We start from the raw sequence: 25,912 nt of genomic DNA, 5'->3' as shown, positions 1-25,912 counted from the left end.
AGCAATTGAACAGAATTGAAAAGACGACAAAAGAAGAGGGGGGAGGAAAGGAACATTAACAAAAACATACAAATTCAGAAGAAAAAAAAAACTTCCCTGTTGAGTTTAATTTTTGTTTTTGTTTTTTTCTGTAAGAACTAGACCCAGGGTACAATGACCCCTTCCTAGGGGGAAATTCAACTGATGATTCCATCAATTCGTTGGACTGGTCCAGGCAGGGTCCCCCACCCAGACTGTTATTTGGGCGGGAGAGAAAGACCCACTGGGGGAAGGTGGGTCCTTATGCCCATGAGGGAGCGCATCCCTTTGCCACTTGGGTGTAATGTCTCTGGGTGGACCGCTCCCCTCGGGTGCTGTCTGTCTCTGGCTGGGGCGTCAGGCTCTTTGACCATTTTGTAAAGTGACTGGATCCCAAATCCAGAGAGAAGGGTCGACGCTGTACATGTAAGTCTGGGCTCGCGGCGGACAGCAGCTCCTGCCCAGCGGTCCCGCTCCTCTCCTGGCTCCGCGCGTCCTGCGGCCGCTGGGGCTACTCGGGCTCGCTGCTGTTGGTGGTCTTCTCCCACTCCAGGCTCTCCTCGCTGCGCGCTGGCGACGGCCGCGCCCGCAGGCCCTGGAAGCGGCGGCACTCGGGGCAGACGCGGATGTGTGTGCAACCGCGGGCCACCAGGGCGGCCTCCTGGGCTAGTCTCTGCGCCAGCTGGTCCGGTTCCCCGGCCCCGCACAGCTTGCCGTTGCTGAGCGTCGCCGTGCCCCTGGGCCGGCGCTCCTCTGGGATGGGGGGCCGAGGCTGCGGGACCCCAGTTCGCCGCCGACGGGGGTGAATACTGTCCTGACACAGAATGATGCTTCGCAGCTCGGTCACCATCTCCTGGCAGACGGACACCTGGAGGAGACAGCGAGGGCACAGCCAGCCTCTCAGAATAAGCCCAGCGGAGCAGGGATGGGATGAGGGGACAGGGCTCACCAAATCGTATCATTTTAGGTATGACAATTCCACGAAGGTCTTGCAATTCATCTCCTCACTCCCAGTCCCATTTAATGTTCAAAAACCCCGTATAGCATAATGTTCAACAGTTCTGTCAGTTGGTTGTCTAATCTTTGAATACATTCAAAAACAATGATCTCACCATCTTGTGAAAGTTTTTTGCACATTTTCATTAAATGTTGCTTCCTTCCACTGAGTTAATTTCTACCCCTGAAATTTTTATTCACTGATCCTAGCCTAATGTGGACTTTGAATCCCAGTAAAAGCTCCTCTACACCTGTCTCTCAAGGATTTGAAAAACCGGCTGGGCCTCTATGAACATTCTGTTTTCAAGCTAAAGATTCTCATTTCTTTTAACCAACTGGTTATGGCTGGAGAGGATGCATTCTGATAACAGTTAAAATGAGAGCAAGCCCTCCTACTACAGGTCCACAGTCTCCTGATACGGAATGCTTGACTCCAACTGTGTTGCATAATTCAGAATATTTGAATTTTAGGAAGATAATATAATATACAAACAGTATATTATGTATCACACCCAGTGGGTCTGGGGCAGATTCTGTTTTCAAGAACATTAATATTTCTGTAGCAAAATGTCTGTATGCTTACACTGAGTATGATAAAGACCACAAACATTAGTCAAGTTTTGTCACTGAATACATTTGCATCAAACTTACAAAGAACTTAGAAATTTCCAAGCTTTCTGGGTTTGAGAATTTGATGAAGAATTTTGGGCCCATACTAGTACTGTTAATAGTTTATCCATCTCACAGATGTGCAAATGGAGATTCTAAAAAGTTACATATCTTATAAAAATTGACAATAAATAGCTGACGGAGAATTTGAGCTTAAATCTATCTAACTCCAAATCCCACACATGCTCTATTGAGTTCTCTTCTCTAAACGAGAAAGGACACTTTCCTGGACCATGATGGGAGAAGCAGCCACCATACTTCCACACCTTCTCTCCCAGTTCTATCAATGGAGTGGTGGATCTACCATAGCCAAATAGCCTACATAGCCTGAGTGCTCATTTTAGCCATCAAGAATAGTCTGACTCTTGGGGCTGGGGATATAGCTCAGCTGGCAAAGTGCTTGCCTTGCAAGCACAAGGTCCTGGGTTCAATAACCAGCACCACCAAAAAAAATACTCTACCTCTTGCTGAATTTATCAGTGTATACCCAGACCATGGGTGAGCTCTTGGGAGAAAAACCAAACATGAAGCAACTACAGACAGTGCCGTCTAGTGGAATATGGCACACATTAGGACTTCAGACCTGAATTCTAGATCCCCATTGTTAGTAAACAACAAAGACTCTTGGCTAATCACTTAATCTCTCTGTGCTTCTAATAACTATTAACAACAGTAAACACCACCTACCTAATCCAACACATGTGACAAGGATATAACCACATGTATTTACTACTATTGGTCAAGCACTGTGCTCTGCAGTAGAAATTCAGATATGAAAGACATAACCCTTACTTGAGGCAGTTCAGTGTGTAGTCATTACAACATTGCATATAAGTTACAATGGTGCTGGGAAGGAGGAGGAATGATCAGCTCTACTGGTCCAGGGGAGACAGGAGGAGAAGAAATCACCTGAATCATTTGAATTAGGTCTCATGGAATTAGTAAGTGCCACCTCCACTTAAGAAGTGAGAAAAGGGAGAGAGTAGAGCTAGAGAGAGGAGTAAGAGGAGAACCAAAAGAACTGGGTGCCATGCAAGGAGAGATTCTGGAAGGAGCTGTTCATCATCAAGGGCCACACTGAGGTCCAATAAGGACCAATGACTAATCTTTGGTTTTATCCTTTGCTAAAAGAGGTCACACCTTTTAGCAATGGCCTTTTAGTGCAATGATGGAGAGAAGCCAGGGTGGCCTATATTGAGGACCAAATGGGAGGTGAGGAAATGGAAAGATTATCATCAGATCCCATTGGTTTGGAAGAAGAAAGGGATAGAATAAAAGCAATAGTAATATTGCTCTTATTTTAAAATATGGGTTAGCTAGACCATACTTATGGATTTTTGGAGAGAAGAGGCAGAAAAAAATTACAGAGAAGACAGAAGTTAATCTGAGAGTAGGAATAGGTAGGATCAAGGTAGAGACACCAGGAACACAGAGACATCTGCTGTAGTCACAGAATGAATATAGTTGTGGGTACATTTTTAGATGAGGATTTTAATTTGGGGCTAGTCACTCTTAATTTCTCAGTGAGGTGGGGGGTAAAACTAATCTCAATGCATGCAGGAGGAGAGACCATGAGGAACGGGTGATGTCACAGAGGGTCAGAGGATGGGAAAGAGGCTGAGCTCAGAAAAGTAAAAGGACTGGCAGGCTGTATTGTGTGAAGGGAACTCTGTGGACTTCCGGGGCACTGACTGTGCATTTATGAGATATTTTTCCAGCACCAATTAGGGAAGGGGGGTTTTAGAATGATCCAGAGTTGGATCCTTAAGGTGAACCTTAAAAAAAAAATCTCATAAGGCAATTTACATGCAAGGACTTTTGCACCTTCTCTGGGGTGGAAGGGAAGAAGAATAGACCAAGTCTTCTCAGACTTTTCCTTCAGTGTGAAGTTTATATTAACTCAGCCTTGAAGCCACAACTGGGAAACTTAATTTATTCAAAATCCCCAAGAAGGAAGATATAATTCTTGGTTCTTGAAAGTTGGTATATCTCTAAGGATTCTTTACCTATAAGGTAAACCATATTCAAAATGGAAGGACTGAGGTCATATTTTCCATTAGTGAGCTGGTACTTATATATAAAAAAAAAAAATATATATATATATATATATATATATATATATACATATTTCTATAAGGGTTTTTGTCCATGAAATTCTTCTGCTGTTCATGAAACATTTTTTTTTTTACATATTTAAGTCCCGGGTTGTTTCGAAGAAGAATCTGAAGCCCAGAGAGGTTAGTGAATACTTTTTCTGAGGCTGTACAATTAGGAAGTGAGAAAGCATGAACCCAGATTTCCCATAATGAGGGCTGGAATTCTTTTCATTGCACTGTCGCCTGCACCCTTCTAGGGGATTTTAGTTACTGTCTGAAATATGTGCATGAGTCTGGGAACTGTACCCATTGCCAGCATTATAGGTCATACGACTTTGGAAGTTTACCTCGGTTGCTTCTGAGTGTCTGAGAGTCCATAAAAACTCCAACATAGCCATAAAAATGGCCACGATTAAGCCACAAATAAGAACCACAAAGATTCCACCGATATTCTCCATTCCCAGGCCTGTAAGAAAACAACAAGAAGCAAAAGTGAATGTAAAAGAGCAGAAAGATAATCATGCCACCAACAATGCTAAAGTTATATGAACAACTAGAACTTGAGTCTTGCAGGTAGGTATCTTTGACACACATTCCTGGAAGAAAACTAACTGTTTTAACACTAATGCAGTGTAAGTGGAGTAAAATGGAGGAGGGAGATCCAGCTGCAAATGATGGTCTGGGGCTGGTTGGTGAGGATCATCCCAAAAGGAGGGCACATGCTGAATTTAATTTAGCTTATAGCAACATGATACCAAAACACACAAAAGTTTCATGTAATTTTAATCAGCCTTCTTAACATTGTGTCTGTGTGATATAAAGCAACTGTTCTGACTAAATCATAGATAGGAAAAACTTATTTACCAGGGTCAGCATTTACAGACTAATCATCCCTAATCTGAAAATCTAAAATCGAAAACATTTTGGGCACCAATGTGATGTTTAAAGAACTTCTGATCTTGGATTATTTCAAATTTCAGATTTTCAGATTGGGGTTATTCAATGTGCAAATACTCCAAAATCTGAAAAATTCCAAAAGCTGAAACACTCTGGTCCCAAGCATTTCTGATAAGAGATGCTCAACATGTTACTAAAATACTTCTTTGGAAAGTAAATTTTTTTATTCAATAGGACTAGTCATTCCAAACCTGGTTGCCATCAGGACTGCATGGATCAGCTTGTTAAATATAGAGATTTCTAGTTCTTACTCCAGATCTACTAAATTAATCTCTGGAGATAGGACACAGGAATCCATACTTTAAAACAAATTTCACAGGTGATTCTTTTCTAACCAGGCAAGCCTACAATTAACTTGCAATTTGGTCTCTTTGGAAGCACTATAGAAGTTTTTAGGTTCCTTAAAGCTTGGCTGTATCCTCGTCGACTAGCAAGATGCCTGACATATAGACCATACTCAATACCTATGTGACCATTTCTTTTCCACAAACATCAAGTTTAGCTATGTAACTATATGCTTTCTTTGGCATCATAGAAACCTAAATTTAAGGGGATGTGTCATAAACATATGAAACCTTCATTCAGTGGGGGCTATAATCATAAATTAAAAAAGGATCTTTTATCCATGAAATGGTAGCTTACATCCTGTGCTCTTGGAAATGCTTGCACACTCTAATGCTTGTTCCGTCATCACACAACACAGGGCTATGTCATTGTCAGGGTGAGCCACCTTCACATACCACTACAGGATGAGTCACTATTAAGGAACAGAAATCAGATGCCACCTTCTGCACCTTGGAAAGCTGGGAAATAGCTCTACCTGGTCATTTCAAGATGTCTTGGATTACCTCCCACAAAGCCTCAAGTGGGAGTCTACTGCTATTTTGAAATAACACAGCATGGTAGCAGTTCCTGCCTACACTGAGAATCTGCTTACAAGAGTTCCAAGAGCTTACATGATGAATGCATCAAACAGACCAGTCAACTCTTGTGTAATTGCATGAATGAAGGAACTTCTATTTTGAATAGCCCCAAATAGGGAATCATTCCAGGGGGAAAGTGCTTTGGGGTCATTTGAACATCTGCCTCTCTCATCTAGGGCCACTTGGGTGACTTTTGACAGTGAAGGCATCAGGATCCACATGAATGGGGGACAAAAAGGGAAACTGAAGCAGGAATGCATACTTTAAAGGGTCTGGCTGGGGTTCGAAGGCAGGTGCTCCAGTCCATAGTTTGGGGGTTGTGAGAACTGGGGTATCGGGACTTATTCTGTGCATCCTGGATGAACTAGATTCTCTAGCTAGACCCTGTGGAGGGAGGCTGGAGGGAGATGCCCAGTGTGGAAGAAGTGACCACAGTGATAAAAACATGCTCACCTGTTTAGGCAAAGGGACTCCCCAGGTGACTCCCCAGGTATTCCAGGACTTCCACCATCATTTAGGGATAGCTCTGCCTCAGATAGAAGAAAGGACTACAGCCCCTCAAATGGCCTCCCCTTCCTCTTGTTTCTTGAAGCAGGTATTTCTTCTCTTTAGGTCTCATTCCACCACCTCTGCTCTAGCTGTGTTCACTGCCTCTTATTAGTCACTGCCTGTGACCTCTTCAAGCTTCTCCTCCCTACTGGCTCATTCTCATTCATGTTTCTCCCTCCTTAAAGAAAAAATATATTCCTGACCTCTTCACTTCTGTCTAGTCAATGACCCTTCTTTCTCCTTTCTGCCCCAGCCAAGCTTCTTGAAAGAGTTCTCTATAGCAGCATTATTTTGACACATTCTAAAGGCTCTTAAAACCTATTTGGAGAGGTCTCATCCCATATAAAAAGCAGTAGAAGAAAATGCCCTCACATCTTACGTTAAATACATTAAAAATTTTTTGCTTCCTATATTACTGAGTGGCAAGAAACAGTTAATTTGCAATTGGCTGTGATTTCTCAGCAATCGCTGTGCATACAAGAGAATATTTGCAAAATGAGAAAATCTAAACCAAAAAATTGTTTCTAAATGTGACGCAGTTTTTACGAATATTAAATTTAAAAATTAATGAAGTTGAAACAATGTTCCATTTTGGAGATATTTAATTAAACATGTTTTAATTTAATTTTGCAGTTTTCTTTTTACATGTGGAAGCCAATCATTTTGTTCAGGACTCAAACATAATTTTGGACACCGGAAAAGCTTTTAGGCTCTAGGTTCTATCTGCTGTATCTGAAGGAGCAGATGATTCTGTACTGAATTTACTTTTGTTCTTCTCATTCAGTCCTCACCCCATGCAATTCTGCCTTGCACCATTAAAACCACCCTCACCGCTTAGTTTCTAACTTCTTGGAAATTTGCCAGTCCAGATCTTATGCAACCTTTCTTAGGCCTTGACATTGTCAACCACATCTGCTTCTAGGCTTTTCATGAAGCCATTGCTGCTGCTCTTTTCCAGTCCTACCAACCAACCTCTTTCCCTTGCTATGGGAACATTCTCTCCTTATCTTCCATCATTTGGTCTCTGGCCTCTCCTCCATGCAGCAGTTATTACCAAGTCCTGCTGACTTTCCCTCCTGAATAAGTTTCAACTTCTAACCTTCTCTCTGTCCCTCCTACCACTTCCTTACTTCCTCGCTTACTGCTTGGGTGATTGCAAGAGGTTCCAAACTGATTTTCCTGCTCAGCCCTGTCTCCTCTTCAACTTTACCCTCCATGTAGTTGCCTCAGTGATATTCCTGAAATGTAGAATCTGACTGTGATAATTGTCTAATAATGTAGTAGAAACGTCTGCCATTCCCAGCAGGCATCGTCTGCTCCTTCACTCCTGTTAGCACGGATGCCTGGAATCCACCCCACTCCCCAGACATATACCTGGCCAACCTCAGCCTTCCCTTTCAGACTTACATCAGGGCCACTTCCTCCCAGTGTGTTCCTTACCTGACTTAGTTACACTGCTTTTGTGTTTCACTAATAATACATTGTGCCTCATTGTGATCATGTGTAAAAATTAGTTGAAGTTTATATACCTGAATTTTCCATTAGACTGTGAGTTCCTTGAAGGAAGAACTATGCCTTGTTCAATCTGCAGTCGCCAATCATGGGACTTATGAAGAGCTCAATCAATGTTTGTTAAAAGAATGAACAGAAAGTAAAAGGATAGATTCCAGATGTAGAGGCCTATAATGCCAAAAGCTTCAATTCAAACAATGATATGTTTTCACTCCCTAATGAAATTTTGTTTGAGATAATAGTAAAATGCGACAGTTGTCACTGAGGGCTTCTGCCTGGCCACAGGGGCAGATGACTCACACTTTACTTAGCAGATGGCTGAAGGTGGACTGAACCCCAACATGGTCCACAACGTGGACCTTCAGTGTTGGGAAGTAGAGGGGAAGGGTTGGAAATGGACATGTATTCTGGGCTGGATTAACCCTGATTCGATCAGAACAAACTTCTTGGAGGAGGTGAGGTTTTAACAGGAGGCTGGCAGGAACCATGAGTCACTGAAACATCCCCCAGTCTTTCTTTCCCAGTTTCCTGCATTTCAGGGCCGGCATATTAATCATGGGTGTTGGCTCCACTGTGCCAATTTCTGACTGGCCTCCTCCTAGGAGTAAAGCTTCTATACCATTCGTGCCTTTAGGAAGTTATTGGAAAGTGGAAGCAAGAATAGATTGCTGGCAGAGTGAGAGTTGAGAAACAGATGGAGCGGGGAGCGGGAAGGAGCGTCAGGAGAGTGCGGGAGCTCCATTTAACACTGTCATCAACCACCCTACCAGAAGTCAAGCACCTGCCACAGCACACCGCCATTCATCAGAGGGCGCCATTGGTGGGGCTCCCTCAGCCTGCGAGACCCTTACTACACTCACAGATGCCTTGGCACCTGCAAAAGGGACCAGAAAGCCATGGAGTCAACTCATCCTTTCCGTTCTTCAGATGGGACCACACATGAGCCATTTGCACAGATGGTATGAAAACTGGGATTTTCTCCCAACACGCGAGTCTCTTATGCCCCACAATCAGGCTGAAAAAGAATCAAATTCGCCTTGCAAACTCTGGGTTGGTTAAATACTACCTTTGGTGTCACTCACAAATTGCCCACAAATACAAATAATAGTTTTACAAATCTAAATGCATCACTGTGGTTTTCTGAAGAATTACAGAGATGGAATGGCAGCAGGGAGAGACTGCCTTCGGAGAAATTCAAACTACCACCCACTGACTTGCTATCCTTTTGTTCTGACTGACTAATAGCCACACTTTGAACTCAGGTACGCTATGTCTTAGCCCTTAAAACCCCCCACATAGCTCCTGGTAGCACTGTGGTCATCTGCAACTGAGAGAGGAAGCTCCTTTTGAACAAGTGTGATGGGGTAGCGGGTGGTTCCTCATAGGTAAAGAAGGAAGAGATTACAGGAGCCATGTAGGCACATCCAGAGAAGCTACGTGTGTGAGAGAGGACAGACTAGTGTCCTGATCCAGACAAGGGACAGTGCATTTGCTCTTTGACATCAGCCAACACATCTTTATGGAGGATCTTCCATAAGCTGGGCACCATCCTGGGTCCTGAAGCTCTGTGTAATGTCACTACAAGAGCATTGGACAGGAGGATGGGTTCCTGGGTCCATATGGCTTTCAAACACTTTCTCGTAACCACATTCATCTATGTCCTTGCAGATAAATCAAATGATCCCATCTCTACAGACTTATCAGACAGCAACTTCACATGCCCCTGTGTAAAGTGACCTACATTACCTTCCCAGAAAATGCAACGTGACCCACCACGTTGGTGCTGCTGAGGCCTGTCAAACAATAGGTTTGCCATTTCTCCTTGCAGTCACTGTGACATCTATTGCCTAGACTACCAGATTCTGGAGAAAGTGATGGGAAAAAAGGAGGGAAAAGGGACACAAAAGAGAAGAGGAATGGGAGATGCATTTGATAAATTTTGCAATTTATCAAAACACAAGTTACGAGAGAGGCACTTTACAATTTGTCAAAATACAAGCTCAAGTATCTTATTTTTAAAAACACTTGTTATCTCATTCATTTATTAAAAACACTCTAAAGGAAACTTAGAGAACTTAAGTTACCTAAGTTTTCCCAGTTAAGATGTGAATTCTAGACAAATCTTGTTCTAATGCTTATGTTCTTTATAAATGTGAAGCTGACCTTTGTGTTTAGCAAGAGCAAGGTTCCCATGCTGTTTTAATGCAGTCCTTACCGTTGCCCTGGGACATGAGCACTGCTTTCACCCTCATTTTCTTAATGAGGAAACCAAGGTGCAAAGAGGTCAGGGAATTGGCCCATGGCCGATATGTGGAAGTGCCCAAGTCAACACTGAAGCCAGGGTCCCCAGCCCTCATGCCACACTGCATCTCCCTGGTACTCAGCATCCACTCCAGATGCATGGGTGTGATCACAGAACTCAAGATGGTACCCTGAGGACTGGATTCATTCCTGGGAACCTCCAAAAGGACAAGGGGTGAGGGTTCTATGCATGAGCCACAACCTCAGCCTATAAATCCCCTTTTAATCCTGTAGAACATTGCATCGAATATTTTAGTCGATGATTTGTGGACTTCGTTTTGGCTCAGTTTACAGACAAAGGTGGGCTGTCATCTTTATAATCGCTGCCCTCCTCTGTCACAGAGTCACTGGGCTGCTATTTGCCTCTGTTTCCGATCAAGCTTTCTGGCAACCCTTCTGGAGCTTCTCCGTCTCTCAGCAATCAATCTGATTTGACTAAGAACAGTCTTCCTCCTCAGCGTCTTTCTGAGACACCATGAAGCTCCCACATTCAGGCTTCCAGCCTTGAAGTCTCAGTTTGAACCAGAGAACCTGGATAGCCAAGCTGGGCCTCTGAGAAGAAAGAGAGAGGGAAGGGTCCCCAGAGTCCCCTTTCCCCATCACCTGCCCCTACTCTTGCCAACATGCCTCATGCTTCCATTCCCACTGTGCCAGACAGCAAACTTCCTGTTCTCTAAGGATTCTGAGTCAATGCCACTGGCTTCTTTTCCATTCTTGAAAGGGGACCCTGATTTTCACAGCCTGGTGGTGTATTTATGCTCCTTTGAAGCCTGATTGTGAGTTTGTATTTTTCAAGATAATGGCATTTAATTTCCTTGGAGTTCACCGACCACCTTTTTGTCTAGCAACTGTTTTGCAAAACCTTCAGTAATCCAATCTCTGTGAATTGGGATGTTGGCATCTGTGAGTGGCTAGCGATATTTCTTTTTATAGGAGTTGAGTGAGAAAATAAATAAATAAAATAAGTGTTGTTTTGAAAAGACAAGGCAGAAGCAAATGAAACAGCTTGGAATGGAGCCTGCTCCTTTTTGTAATCTCTAATCTTCCACAGGATCTGCCATTGCATTTTTCAGTGGTTGTATGAAGGTATAGGGTCACCAGGGTACAAGCAAGGAAACTAAGAAGGAGAGATGGAGGGAGGTGGGGGGTGGGGTAGGTTGTGGCTCTTACCAGAGCCAAGTAAGACCTGGCAAGAAGGCTCAGGATGGTGGCAGCATCCCAATGTTAGGATTCTTCTTTGGAATTTGGCAGTGATATTCAAGCTGCAATGTAGGATTAGAGGTAGGGTAAGCACCAGTTCATTTTCTTTTAAATTCCTCACATTTTAATAGGAAAACAAAGCAGAAAAGAATTATGTTAAGAGTCAGTGTGCTGTCTGGTACATTTTAATTGAAACCAAAGTGCCTATAGGCACTGTAAATTTCAGAGGTCTCTGATAAAAAGACCCTCTCCTCCTTTCCTTCACCTCCATCTCTCTCTGACTATTCCATTTTAGTCTCATTCCTTGAGGCACATGTGAAAGTCAACTGATTCAAATTATAAAAGGAAAGATCACCTAGGAGCTGCTGTGGAAAGCAAATTAAAAGTACAGCTCTCTCTCTCTCTCTTTTTTTTTTTTTTTAAGACACAAGGGCATAAATGTTCCTGGGGCTTGATTCCTGGTGGCCATTTCAAAACTTCAAGGAAGAGATCTGTAGGGTCATGCTGATCCTGTTTTTCCAAGAGTCTTGAGTAATGAGTTATGCACCATAGTGAGTCTGATGGCTAATTTGCCAGAGAGAAGAAGTAATGGCACCTGCTTCTTGCTTGACCTGGAGGACGTCATGTGGAATTTCACAAGGCCAAGAAGGCTTTGAGTCTCCAAGTAATGTTTGCCTGGGCTCCCAGCCATGGCAAAAATAGGGCCATTGGGTGAAACTGGCCCTAGCAGCTGCAGCTGGGAAGGCAGCCGATGGCTTTGCTTTCTTGGTGATTTGCACAGTTCTCCCCGACAGCTGCACTCTTGAACATTGCCTCTTATTAATACAGCTTAACCCTTGCTCCAAAGGATGGCTGCAGAGAGGCAAGCTAACACTGGTTGATGGGACCCAGTCATCTTCTGAACACTGGGAACCGCGTGGAATGACTTCCCCTGTTGATTATCCCTTTTCATCTGTTCAGTTCTCTTCTCTGTGCCAGGGAACATTTGGTCCCCACGTGCAGCAGAGAAATGCCTCCTGTTCACTCCTTTCCATCTTTCCTGGGAGCTTGATCCCCCTGTCTGTCTCCCTTCTCCTTCCCTGGTGAACTCTACTGTCAGATTAGTCTTCCTAAACCTCTGAAGAATGGAGAATTTCCAGAGTCACAACTGCAAAAATGGTGACTTTATTTTTTATGAATGAAATTAATTTCTACTTCACACTTACATTTCACCTGATTAATAAACACACGGAGACTTCTCAGTTTGAAGTCAGTTAAATGAAGTGTTTTCTCTATTTTTGCTTCTCCCCAGGGTATATCTTGGACCTGGGGTTGGAAAGGACACCAGCCAATGTGATGGCATAGGGGTAGGGAACAGGTCCAGTTAAATAACCAATATCCTCGTCTGGGGCCCAGGAATATGCAGGCATTCCACTGAGTCCTCTCTGCCCTGGATTTCTATGTGTTGCCTGTCTAGTCCCCACTCCACTGTGGCCTGTCACTTGTGTCTGGAGTTTGGCAAATCTCTTTAAGACTTTTGTAATCCCCAGCTATTTATGAGGGTGATATCTGCCACTGGCCAGCTCCCAACAGGGTCCAAGCCTCCTTCTCTCTAAACCACAAGCTGACATGTCCTGGCCAGGGTGTGCTTTTATCTTGTTTGCAGATGCGGTAGCCCTGGCTCTTCAATTTTGTTTTTTCACTCTCAAACTTCTAGTGTGAACTGTATTTCCAATTTCCTTCAGGTATTCACCTTCTAATATTCCAAACCACTTCTCTAGCAAATCAAAAACCTCACCTCTCAAGAATGGTGTCTGTGTCAGGAGCTATAAAGGACTTGTTTTGGAACTTTACAAAAGTCAAGAATCTGACTTTGTTTCTCCCTAAGCAATGACTGTCCCATGAGATCATGAATGTCACTACAGCACCAGCTCTCATAGTGCCACATCTCCCCTTGCAGACCTGTGATGTCTGAAGCCAATCCTCACACTGGGTGGAGTGCGCTGTGGTAAGCCAAAGCGGCACTTGGCAGGTATGCCAAGGCACTACCCGCCACCCCACTGATACCTGCATCCCCATCCTTCCTCAAAGTGTTTATTGGCTGCAGTACCCTCTTCCCATGCTGTCTCTGCCTGTTCAGGTCCTAGGCATCTTCAAAATCTAGTTCATTCTACCCAGTCCACAAAGATGTCCTGCTGCTGTTCTCTGTATCCCCTCCATTTTATCCCTCTGAACAAATAATAGAGTTAGTCTCCTCTGCATCCCTTCCTGCTGCACACCTCTGCCCCCATCCCACCCCCATCCCCCGCTATCAAGGATTTAATTATGGTTTGGCCAGTGTCCAGAATTGTTTGCTAATCACTTCAAGTATGTTGATTTTGTTTCTGGCAATCACTTTAAAGTACTTGAGGGTAAGACTATATGTAGCCTTCTTATTTCCAGACAATGAGTCACCTCACTGTCGCTTAGCATCTCCAAGTTGATTGAATGACTGACTGGCTGACCATTGAAAATAACTCCCCTGCAGACAGCTCACAGAACCCAGACTGCCCTGGAGTTCTGAGGCACAGCATCCGGGGCAGCTAACAATATTGTCATGCCCTGGGCCTTACTATGAGCTAAGCTCCCTGCTGTCCATTCCACTTCACAACAACCCTGGAGCTGATTACTGTGTTCATTTCACAGATAAAGAAAGGAGGACTCATCAGTTCTAACTAATGTGCCTAACTAAACTCAGACTAGCAACTGCTGCAGCTGGGATTCAAATGTTGCCTGCCCATGCCCTGTATCCACTCGTGGCTACTGCCTACTCCATGGGCAGTTTTGGCCTTTGTGGAGGGAAGAGTCAAGGACTGTGTGTCCTCACTGGGTTCTTTTAAGGGAAACATTCCCTTTACATTGCAAATGACTTGCCCCCTAGATCCATATTCTTGAGAACTTGCCTTGCCAGATAGAGATCCACATATAGACAGTTGGAAACCCATGGTCGCTCATTCACTGTCTCATCAGGGATAATCATTCAAGCTGAGCAGAAAGGCAAGAACATGCTATCGTTCATTTTAATCCTTAGCTGCCTTCCAAGGGGAGAGCGTGCACAGGTAAATCTGATGCATATTTTAGCAAGGCTGCAGTAGATTACTGGGATGACCACATGATTTATTGTCCAAACAAGAACACTTCAAGAATAAAAGTTATCTAAATATTACTAACAAGCATTAACTGATATATAATAGATGTCATCAGGAATGTCCTAGGCAGACAAGGATATGTGTTCCCTTACAGAAAACACTGGAAACTCAGGGACCCGCCCCAGCCCTAACTATACTAGTCAATGACTGCTTTCCATTCAACCCAATTTAACATTCTTTCATTCATTCATTCATGCAGTGAACTATCCATGGGCTGGTGTGGATAGTCCTTCTCTGTGAAGAAGATGAACCCTGACCTCATGAAACCTACATTCTAGTACAGGAGGTGGAGAGTTAACAAAGAAACACACAGAAAATTATATCAGGTAGTGAAGAGATCTGAAAAGAGAAAAGGTGGAAAGGCTACGGAAATCTTGAATTTCATTCTGAGTAAGATGGGAAGCCACTGGAAGGTTCGTGCAGGGATAGACTGCAATCCGATTTGCATTTTAAAAAGAATCACTCTGATTACTAGTGGAGAGTACACTGTGGAGATGCCAGGCTGGGAAAAGGGGAGCAGGCAGAAGCCTGGGTGCTGGGATGAGAGGGGTGGAGTCAGGAGACACAGTGGAGGTGGTGCCTCCAGCACTTATGGGCTGGGGACACTGGGAACCTACAGGTAGAGGACCCTGGGAGTGCACTGAGCAGACAGCCCCAGCCTAGCGCTCCGTGTCTTCCCAGGCTTACTTTCCCTGTGTCCTAAAAGTTGCTTCCTGAAATCTGGACACCACGAAAAAAGCAAATTTGGTCCCCTAGGGCAGGAGGAAGGCCCCGAATGTCCATACCTTTAGCTCTGTGATCTTCCTCCTTGGGGCACTTCCCCCCTTCCCACCACTTGCGCTTCAGGATTTCCAGACGGTTGTTTTCCTGCAGCTGGAGAATGGCCAGGTCAAACTCGTCCCGGAAAACCGAGCCTGCAGGGTCATAGGAGAGCCCAGGACACAGAACATGAATGCCCTCCCAGGCACCCCTCGAGGCACTCCCCTTCCCAGCCCACCCCTTTGGCCACTGCCTGCTTGAAACTCAGCAGGGGAGAGAGTCAGGCAGGTGGGCGTGCCCAAGGGACCACTGTGCCCTCTCAGCTCTGTCTCTTCCTCTGCAGGAAGGAGCCAGGAGCCTTCTGGCTTCATGCAGGCTTCTACTTTTGTTCCCTCTATACTGACTGGCATGTCCAGCCCATGGCCAAAGACCCCAGTATGTGCCAGGTAAAGGCTTTCCAGGTGACTGTGCCACCCCACCTCCCTGCCTGGGCACTATGACTTTCTAAATGATAAAGGTGGTCTATCCAGGTTAAGCGACTTGCTCACAGACAGATTCCCATCTGCCTCTAAGAAGCCAAAGTTTGTGTTTCTGGCATACAAATCTCTCAGTCAATTTTCTGATTTCTACTTAAACTAATTTCTCTGGCACTTGTAACTCTCATTACATTTTACTCGACAATTGTATACTCAGAGCAGTAACCAACCAGTGACAGGAAAGCCACCCAGGGTGTATAACAGATGCCTCCTCTTGTTCATCCATGTGGAGAAGTCAGTCACCAGGGGTCCCGGACCCCCATGATTGCTCACCAAGTGCACCAGAACCTTCTGGCCTGTCTACCACCCTATGCCACCCCCTTCTGCTCCCTTCCTCCTCAAACAGAAAGCTTCTCTCTGTTCAGTGCAATTCTTTTTTAATTTTTCTGATGGAATGTGGTCAAGGAGATTTGGTTCTAGAATTAAGGTTTAATCACAAGAACAGCTTAAATGAAACCTTGGAAAGCTCAATGTCCCACAAAGGGTGGAAGCTGGAGATCATTAACGAAAATCTGCCAAGAGAGTGGAAAACAAGTATGTTGCCCAGTTTCTTTGCCCAGACTCTATGAAGGTCTGATGTCAACAGATGCTGCAGAGGAGAAAGGTTATGGCGAAGGATTCAGGCATAAAATTTGAACAAATAGATGAGTGCTTCTCAAATTTTAATGTGCATAGGAATCACCTGGGGCTTTTGTTAACTGCAGGTTCTGATTCAGTGGGTTTGGGGTGGGGCCTGAGATTCTGCATTTCCATCAAGCTCCAGGCTGCTGGGTCATGGGCTGCACTTTGAAAAGCAAGGAACTAGGTCATCTCTCAGGTCTTTTCTGACTCTGGCAGCACAGGCCTGCATGGTAGAACCTTCCCTACTATGGACACAACTATGCTTGGGCACCCACACCAAGCCTACAGCATTGAGTACATATGTTTAACTGATTTGGGAGAACAGTCATAGGCTCTCATGCACAGTAGGTGCTTTATACACATCTGCAGTGAATTTAGACACAAATGAGTTGCCTAACAGATGTGTTTGTGTATGAAGCTAAGGAAAATGCATGGTTTAGAGATGAGTGTGCAGCCCTGCAAAGCATTTCAAGACCTCTCAAGGAACTTTCCAGCCAACCTCACAACACACCACATGAAAGGGCTATTGTGTTTATTCTTTGGTTGTTTATTTAGCTCCAAAACCACCTGATAAATTTTCCATCTTGTTCTTCACTTTGTTTCTCTTAATTTTCCTGGTTCCAAACACATTGCTTATTCTGTAGTTAAGCCCTTATCTCTCACTTAAAAATGACAGACAGGCATAACCTCAGGGGATCTAAAGTCTGTCTCACCACTGAACTATGTAATGTTCTTCTGTGAGAATCTGGGCCAGCCCACAGCATACCTTGCTACCTACCATCCCCTTCCCAGCTGATGGCTATATGGTTTGGTCAGTGAAGAACTGGATTTGGAGATAAACATCCTAGATTCAAGCCAGTTTCTCTACCGATTCTGTAGCCTTGGACAAGTAAGATGTGCTCTGAATCTCAGTTCTGTCCTCTATATGACAGGAGTAATCACCCCTACCTCACACAGGTGAGACAATTAAGTGAAAAAAAAAAACATGTGAAAATAACTTCATATCAGATGAGGAATAAAAGCATTTCCTCTCCTTTTTCCTTAGTTATTGATGGAAACTTCTAGAATTAGTGTTTTACCTCAACTACATAACATAGTCAAATTCCTCAAGGAAACATTTTTTTTTTTTTTAGTAGTTAGAATTGAAATCAGGGGCACTCAAACACTGATCTACATTCCCAGCCCTTTTTATTTTTTATTTGAGACAGGGTTTCACTAAGTTGCCGAGGCTGGACTCAAACTTGCAGTCCTCCTACCTCAGCCTCCCATGTTGCTGGGATTATAGATGTGTGCCATTGTGCCTGGCTTCATGAAAACTTTTGAGGCACCTGACATTTGGATTAAATGTGTTAAATCACTAGACTATTACCAGGTGCATCCTAAGTTCATTTTGTAGTTTATTCTACTATCTGGAAAGAAAATGTCAGCCAATATGTTTCTTAAACAGGCCCATAATCTGTAACATTAATAGACATCAATAAAATCTGACAGTAAATAGAGAATGTGGAGGTTTATGAGTTCCCTGAGTAAGGTCTCCAGCTCACAGAACTGCTAGTGTTAGAGAGTATACACTGTATTATTACTTACGTTCACTTGCTTGATTTCTGATCCATATTTAAGAAGTTTTCTGCTTTTATCAAATAACATAGGGGACTGTGGAAAAGATGAAAGGGTACTCGCCAAGACAGGCTAAGTGTGACATGCTGAGGTAAGGTATCTGAGCAAATTATGAGGTTTAATCGTCACAATAATCCCATGAGTAGGAATGAGAAACCTAATTTTATGAATGGGATCACTGTGGCTCCAGAGAGGTTAAATAATCTATCTTGAGGTACGCTGGCCGGTAACCAGGATGCATTCCCAGGTCTGCCTGACTCTAAGACTATGCTCATTACACTCCACAGGTGTAAGTGAATCCTATAATTTAGAGAGCTCTGAGTTAGGGAATGATCAATAGAAGGGACATGTCAGGTAACCACAAGGGTGCACATGGGATATATCAGTTTTCTCACATGAGCCAATGGCCTCAATTCTTCCCCTGATGCCTTGTTCGAGAATACCCTTGTGCAGGGCAAACCTATACCACAGCTGCTCTCAGTGGTGCATGTGTGGGGAAAGCCTTCATGTCAGAACATGGTCCAATCCCTCCTCAATCATGGCAGCATTTAAACATGTCTGACCTTATCTTCTGGTGGAGGCACTATCAGCAGGAGAAGACCCAAAGTGTGAGTATTCTCTAAAAAGCACAGTTGGGAGACCTTTCTGGAAGCCAAACATCCCTACCTTCCTATGACAAAGTTGGATGGCACCCAGTCAGCGAACAACACCAGAGCTTTACTGCCTGTTCTCAATTTCCCTTGTGGACTTAGGAATGGATAGATCCCTGAAGTCCACAAGTAATTTGAAAGCCATCTCATACAATCATGTCAGTAAACTTTCATAGGGGACACTAACAAAGAGAGAAATTAATTCTAATGTTCCCATCTCTTCCTTCTTCCCACTGCTAATGGAGATGTCAGTCAACAAAGAAAGGCCAAGGGGCAGGAAGCAGGAGAGAGAAGAAATAAAAGGCCTAAAGAATTCACCAAGGGCATCAATATGCCCTTTAATAATTAGAATTAGCCTTTGATAATGAATCGATTAAATAAACAATCAACGAGCTCTTTAATAATTACAGTTGAGCTCTGATCGCTGATTAGTGGAAGCCTTGGGGTTGGCTTTTATCTTTCTTTATCCTTATTAGAATACCCACCTCAAGTCACTGTTAAACTGGTTCTAGAAACAGGGGTTATTGAATTCAACACTGCCTTCTGTGGTTTTAGCTACCCTGACCCTGCCTGGATGAAGCTCCCCACAGAGGCTGTCCCTCTCCTGCATACCGACTGGCATGCCAATCCCATAGCCCTTGGTGTCCAGCAGGCCCCCGATCTGAGTGAGGTTGCAGTTTCGCTGCCGATAGTACTCATTCATGGTGGACTCCAGCAGGAAAGCGTAGTTGGAATTCAACACCCTGGCGATTCCCTCCTCCGTACTCTTCACGAACACACTTGGCTGCTTGGAGTACATATAATTCCACATGCGTTGGTAGGTTTGGTAGCGGGAATTCTGGAGAAAGAACAGAAAGAAAGCAGGATTGGGAAAAGAGAAAGGAAATGTGGGTTTAAAGAGGGAGGGAACCAAAGTTTTACACTGCTGGTCCTTCTGCCACTCCACCCCTCGTTACAATCAAGAACCTTCCCCCTTCCATCTCTCAACTCAAGATGTTCACTGTCACTGGATGGTGACAGAAGAGGGACTTGTGCCTTCTACAGAAAGATCAGGAAGCAACAGGCTCCCAAGGCACTGTGAATTCTTTCTACTGGTTTGTCATCGGTTCTGCCTCATCTACCCTAGAGAGATCTTCTCTTGCCTACTTTCATTTTCTGGTAGAAAACTGAAACTCTGGTAGTGTCCCTTCATTATCCCTGAGTTTGGGGCAGTGAACTCAGATTCATTAGGACTTAAACAGAGATGCCACCTGAAAAAACAGTGCAGCTATTTTCTATCCACTCTAAAGCAATTTATCACCCACATGGCCAACACTGGCTTCTATTTTACCAATGATAATAAAACAGAGAGTTCTGGGGGTCTATCCAAACTCTGCGTTTACATGATGCTTTCTCTGGCCTCTATGTCAACAGGCACCGAGACTTGTGTGAAAAACAGAAAACTGAAGGCCTTGTGCTCATTTCATGTGGAAATGAACTTCTTGGATATTAGGTTGGTTGGACACCTATTAGCCCCAGGGGAAATCTGCTTCCCTAGAGCTCTGGAGGCTTATGAAAACGACTATTCTGTCTGGCCTGGTTCTGTCAGCCTTGGTGATCAATCAGTTTTGCCTGTCAGTGTGATCTTATGGCAGCGCCTTCTCCTGAGCCTTGCAAGGGAATCCCAAAGAAGCCAAGAGGGTCCCTATCTGAGGCCTGTCAGTTTGGAATCAGTGACACCAGTTCATCTTATTCTAGTGCTGCTCAAACTTCAATCATTTGTGTAATATTTTAATCTTGCTTTGGCTAAGTACTACCCATAAAATCTAACTTACTTCTTAAAATTTAAATATGCCCCATCCTATGCCGTGATGTAAATAAAACTACCGGTTTGATTCATAGCATATATATATATTTTTTTCCTAATGCACATAAAATAAACATGAAACTTTGCAATTTTAAAATTGTTCCATCACTTTAAACCTCAAATCACCTCAAATGCATGTATAATGCTTTGGGATGGGCTGGTATGAACCCAAAGTCCTTTGGGGACCTCCTTCTGGGGATATTTTGTGGAGCAGGAGGAAAATGAGCCCCATGGGGACCTTCAAATTAGATGTTCAAAAGAGAGAATGAGATGAGGAGAGATGTTTTTATCTCCAGTGGACAAACATCTCAACTTTATTCTGCCCAATTCCCAATGTTGGTGAGCAACCAAATGGGGTTTACTTGGAAGAAAGTCATGCTGGAGCCTCCGTGAATTGTGCCATACTCAATGGCGGTCTGGTCAGCCAGGTCATCCACTGACTCAATGGGCACATCCATGCGCTGCACAGTCAAGAAGGCTGCCAGGTTGGCCGTATAGGATGAGATGATGATCAGCGTGAATGCCCACCTACGTAGGAAAAGACCAGGAAGTCATCACTGCCCGGGCACTCCCGGGAGCCTTGGCCCCCAAACCCAGACTTGCTATGGCACAGGAGAGACCTGAAGGAGCTCTCAGCTTAGTGGGGGAAGAGGTAGGAGGCAGAGCGTCAAGAGAAATGAATTGAGATGTCAAGAGAAATGAATTGAGTTTGTGAATGTTGCCTGGAAATAGACAATTTTTTTTTCTCTTATTTCTGAAAGGAGGTGATTATTGGTTGTTATTCGAAAGATATGTAGTCCATGCACATGAGATAGTTGGGGGGCTATGGGAAATGAGCTAGTGAATGAGCAAAGGCTGCCAGCTCTGAGCCAGGCCACCTCCCCTACCCCTCAAACTGAGGTCAACCTTCAGATGTGCCTCTCCAGGTACTGAACACTTGCCATGGGTAACAACCACCTTATAGGATCCCTACAACTCAGGGAGGCAGATTTCCTTTCCCGATTTTACAGGCAAGGAAACTGAGGCTCAGAGAAGTGAGGTAACTTTCTAAATAACACATTGATAAATTCTTATTTTAGAACCAGTTCTATCCATCTTAACAGCAGAAAATCTTTCATGAAGACAGACTGGTGGGAAGCATCTTTGAACTGCTAAAAAAGTTGGATTCTAGAAACAGTCTTACAACAGTCACGCTATTCCAAACTAGAAGATTATTGTACTGAGTAGCAAGAGCTCATTTATAATTGGAATAATTTTGTGATGCAGGCAGCGTATACGATAAAGTCATTAATGACAGTTTGTTCACGTTGGTAGGTTAAACAAGCTTTTCCCATCTGGTCAACAGTACAGATCTGCATACTGATCCCTTTGTGTGAATATAATGGGTTTGAAGATAGATCCCCACCCAGTTCAGATTACAGAAGCACAGATTCTGAATTAGTGAGGTCTGAATTCATAAGCCTTTACACATTATGAACTCAGCACCAGCTGAAGCATAGTATTGCCCCAGGACTCAGCAGCTGGCAGCCACAGCAGTCACCAGGTGGATTTTCAAGAGCAAGAAGTTCCATTGTCCCTTCTCCCACTGTCACCAAGAATTCCTGCCAGCTGCTTCCCTTGGGGTGAAGCAACAGGGGCATACACGAACTTGACGAGCACATCTATATGCTGGACCTGCAGAGAGGTGAACTGGTCTTCAGTTCTGGTCACGTTGCACCTGTGAGATGGTGAGGGGAGCCGCTGGCTTTCTCTGAGCTTGTTTGTCTAATGATAAAGAGAAAATGACCAGACAATGTTTGGGAATAATAATGTTGGCTCTGCCTGTCTTTGGAGAGTTGTGAGATCGAATGAGGTAGCATGTCATTAGTGATCAGTAACCTGTAAAGGACTAGATGGATGTGAGATAGAGAGAAATGTAGAGGGATGCCCTCAGCCTCGATATGGGATGAAAATCCCTGGACCACCTCCTAACTAGGCACCCCTCGCTGCACTGCCTCAGTTCTTCCACTCTGGGAAGCCGTTTCCGTGACCAGCCCCAGAGCAAGCCGGCACTCTGCAGCTACTTAGCGGCGTTGTGAGAACTGGGGGTTGATGAACCCTAGACCGGGTTGAGAGCTGACTGACAGGTTCCCTCAGCCCCATGGCTGCACTCTGGCATCTCTACCACCTTGGACAGTGTGCAACCGTTTAGGTTCGCGAGCACTAGGGAAGGGGTCAGACAGCTGACGTGACCAGTGCAAGCCCACTGCCTCAGCTGAGAAAGCAAATGATGCTGTCTCTGGCGGGTCACAGGGGCACCATCGGTTGTAAAGCTGGCATTCTTGTGGGCGACAAGGCATTTTCTGTCACTTGCTCTGGGTGAGGAGGCTATGGGAGGCTGGGATGGCCCTATCTCTGACTTCCCACTCCCCCAGGAAACTGACCAAAACAAGGCCCTCATTTAATAACTAAGAACTCTGAGAGGCAGAGGGGTGCTCTGACAATTTGGGTTGAAGGGCTGATGAGGGTTACTCATGGTGACTCCCTTTCGGTACTGAGCCCTCTTCCCAACATACTCTGAAACACAGTCACCAAGCCACCTGGAGCCAGCTATGTAGAGCAGCACTGAATGGTGGCCTATGGCAGGGAAGCCCACAGGACCCTCCGAAACTGTCTGGAAGAGAAATTTCCTGGGGTGGGGTGAAGGGAGTTTACAGGCAAATGAAGTGGGCAATGGGGCCCTACCTGTATGAATAGCAGAGAACTCTCTGGAGGGAAGGAGCCCAGGGAGAACAAAATCAACATCCCCAACTGACAAGTGCTCATCTCCCAGGGCTTCTGCCCAGGCTGCCTGTGACTGTCCCTGCCAGGACTATCCCTTCTTCCTGGGGACAAGGGCCCAGTTCTCCATACTGACATAGTCAGTGACTTCCTGACAATATCTGATAACAGGTGAGATCTTGTCCAGGAGGTTTAAATCCTACTACAATTATTACTTATCAGAGGAAATGAAAACCCCAGATGGGTAGGGGCTACTGTCCCAGCTACGAGCCCCAACCCCAGCAGCAACTCTAGCACTTCTGTCCAGACCACCCCCTGACCCACACCAATACCCAAGCATGGAAACACCACCACTTTTCCATTTCCTTTGGTTTAAACAAGCCAAGAAGGAGGCAAGAAGATGGAGGCTGTACGTTGTATAAGTGGTAACAGCCAAACCTATGGTGGATTTTTAAGAAAAGATCAGAAACTTGTACTTCATGAACTTTCATCCCTAGGTCATATACATATATTTTTCATTTCCACCATAAGTCTAATAAAAATTATTAGTCCATACACTTATATAGCATTTTCAAGTTTTCAAAGAGTTTTCCCACGCATTGAATCATCTGTCCATTTCTGCATTTTCCCACACTTGCTGAGGTGGACAAGTCAAGCCCCAGAGGTAGGAGCAGGGGACAAAGACTGAGAAAGCAGGGAGAGAGGGCTGGTGTGGCAGCCAACTCCTGCAGGCATTTCCTGCTGCAGGATGGGATTTGCATAAATCTGCATATGCCTTAGTTGGCTCAGCCACTCAAACTTCAGGTCATTGCCCGGTCAAGAAGCTATGTTACTTTCTGTGGGCCATCCAGTCTGTTTTCTGGTCTCCTCTTCCTTCTAGGCTTGTTTCCTCTCTGTATCCAGACCACAGAGGCAGAGAAAGGGAAAACAGAGAAGATAGTGCACGCTGCCTCCCAACTTTGTGACATGGCAGAAGTGGCCTCAGCTCCCTCCTAGGGTCTACTGTGAAAGGCAGAGGTTCCTGAGCTCTCCCACAGGACTGCTAAGGCTCCTCTCTGCCAGCAACTGGGGCTGGGCTTATCTGAAGACCCCCATTGAGTCCCACCACCCCTTGAGACCTGGCCCTGTCACTTCCTGGGACCTTACCAGACTCCACTAACACAGCGGGTGGATAAGGCGCGAGGGGCAATGGTGGAGCCCTGCTGCATGAAGCCCCCAACCGGAAACCAGAGGCTGTTGCCGAGGGAGTACTGGTTCACCAGGAGGTTGCACCGGCCCTGGGCACACGGGTGTGGGCTGTACCACTCGTAGGGCGTCAACCTGTGGGAGAAAAGGAACAGACTCCAGTGCCAGGGAGGATGGGCATGATGGAAGTGTGCTGGAGAGAGGGGGAGGCACTCTCCATTCTGGCCTCTACCTCAGCACTGGGACTTGTCACCTTGGGTCAGTCGCTCCCTTTTGCTGGACTTGGATTTTTCCCAACCAAAAATTAAAAAATTAAAAAATAAATAGAATGGTGGATTAGGTTGGTGGTTCTCAAATGCTTTCTTTTTAATTAAACAAAAAAGCCATACTTTTAAACACTTTTCCCCTCCAAATAAATTCTGGTGTGGAACTCTCATATGTAAAGTGGATAAAAGTGGAGACCCCTGCCTGGAAGCTGGAATTATCAAGGTGGGCGGTCTGGGAAGTCACTGGTTCTCCACCCCAAGTTTCCCAGGTGATCAAGGAGGAAACTTAGTGTCCTACAGAACCATGGTTTGAAACCCTTGACCTAGTTCTATCATTCTCAAACTCCAGCCTCTATTTGAGTGGAGGCTTATTTAAACACAGATCACAAGGACCTACCCCACAGCCTCTGAACCAGTAAGTGTGGGTGAGACCTAAGAATCTGCAAGTTCCCAGGTGATGCTGATCCCTCCAGTTCAGAGTCTATACTGAGAATAACCAGCTCACACTTCTGAGATGCCACTTCCCAGGCCAAATCCCTGGAGATTCTGAGACACTGGGACTTGGGGATTCAAATGTTTAAAAGCTCCCTGTGTAACTCTGAAGATCGGCTGACTTGGGAATGGCTGTCTAAGAGCTATAGTTTTGAAACATTTTTCCCTCTAAAATCTTACCCAGAAGAACAATATATAAGAAATAAAAGTACCACAGATCTGGATGAAGAAGCATTAGGTCCTGAGAGCTCTGGCTGCCCCCAAAGTCTGTAGTAGGTCCCTGGGGCCTTTGCACTCCATAGAACCCTGTTTGCAAACCACTACCTTAGGACAGAATATCCTGGGCTAGTTTATCGTCTGAGTGTGTGTGTGTGTGTGTGTGTGTGTGTGTGTGTGTGTGTGCATGCTCACGTGTGTATGTTTACACTGTATGGACAGACTCTATGGATAGCCCTTTAATACATTTTTGGTTTATGTTTTTGTTCATGCAGGATCCTGGTGGCAATGGGAATGGGTGTGGGGCAAGGAAAAGGTGTGACATAGCCCCTCAGGGAGCCTTAACTCCCTCTGGCTTGGTGTGGAAGGCTTGTGTGCCTATCTGGTAACTAAGCCTGAAGACTTTTCAGGGCCCTGGAGGTGACCTGAGAGCTGTGGCATGCTCTCAGGGGCTCAGTCACAGAGAGCATTGCTGAGCGTGGAGCTGGCTCCACCGATAGCTTCCTAAAAGCAGCAGCAGACAGCGCTGCGAAATGGAGAGCGGAAGTGTCAGACAGTGTGTGAGCTCCCGCGCCT

At 44.9% G+C, this 25,912-nt stretch overlaps 1 protein-coding gene across 2 annotated transcripts in view; it reads right to left on the bottom strand.

The window, feature by feature from the left end:
- Nucleotides 1–384: 384 nt before the first annotated feature.
- Nucleotides 385–25,912, bottom strand: part of Grik4 (glutamate ionotropic receptor kainate type subunit 4) — a 410,214-nt gene continuing 384,686 nt past the window's right edge. Inside the window, exons 16-21 of one of the 2 annotated variants that reach the window (XM_047519151.1) lie at nucleotides 24,324–24,497; nucleotides 20,780–20,945; nucleotides 19,184–19,409; nucleotides 15,174–15,302; nucleotides 4,127–4,245; nucleotides 385–886 (exon numbers count right to left, since the gene is read on the bottom strand). In XM_047519151.1, the coding sequence (XP_047375107.1) occupies nucleotides 530–886; nucleotides 4,127–4,245; nucleotides 15,174–15,302; nucleotides 19,184–19,409; nucleotides 20,780–20,945; nucleotides 24,324–24,497 (1,171 nt within the window). In that variant the 3' untranslated portion in view covers nucleotides 385–529. The remainder of the gene's footprint in view (nucleotides 887–4,126; nucleotides 4,246–15,173; nucleotides 15,303–19,183; nucleotides 19,410–20,779; nucleotides 20,946–24,323; nucleotides 24,498–25,912) is intronic. The other variant, XM_047519153.1, reaches the window with a different exon arrangement.

Source organism: Sciurus carolinensis, chromosome 11 (genome assembly GCF_902686445.1).
Source record: "Sciurus carolinensis chromosome 11, mSciCar1.2, whole genome shotgun sequence".
In the NCBI taxonomy this organism is placed as follows: Eukaryota; Metazoa; Chordata; class Mammalia; order Rodentia; family Sciuridae; genus Sciurus; species Sciurus carolinensis.
Note: the sequence above shows the minus strand (reverse complement) of the source record. Positions and strands in the feature narration are given on the sequence as shown.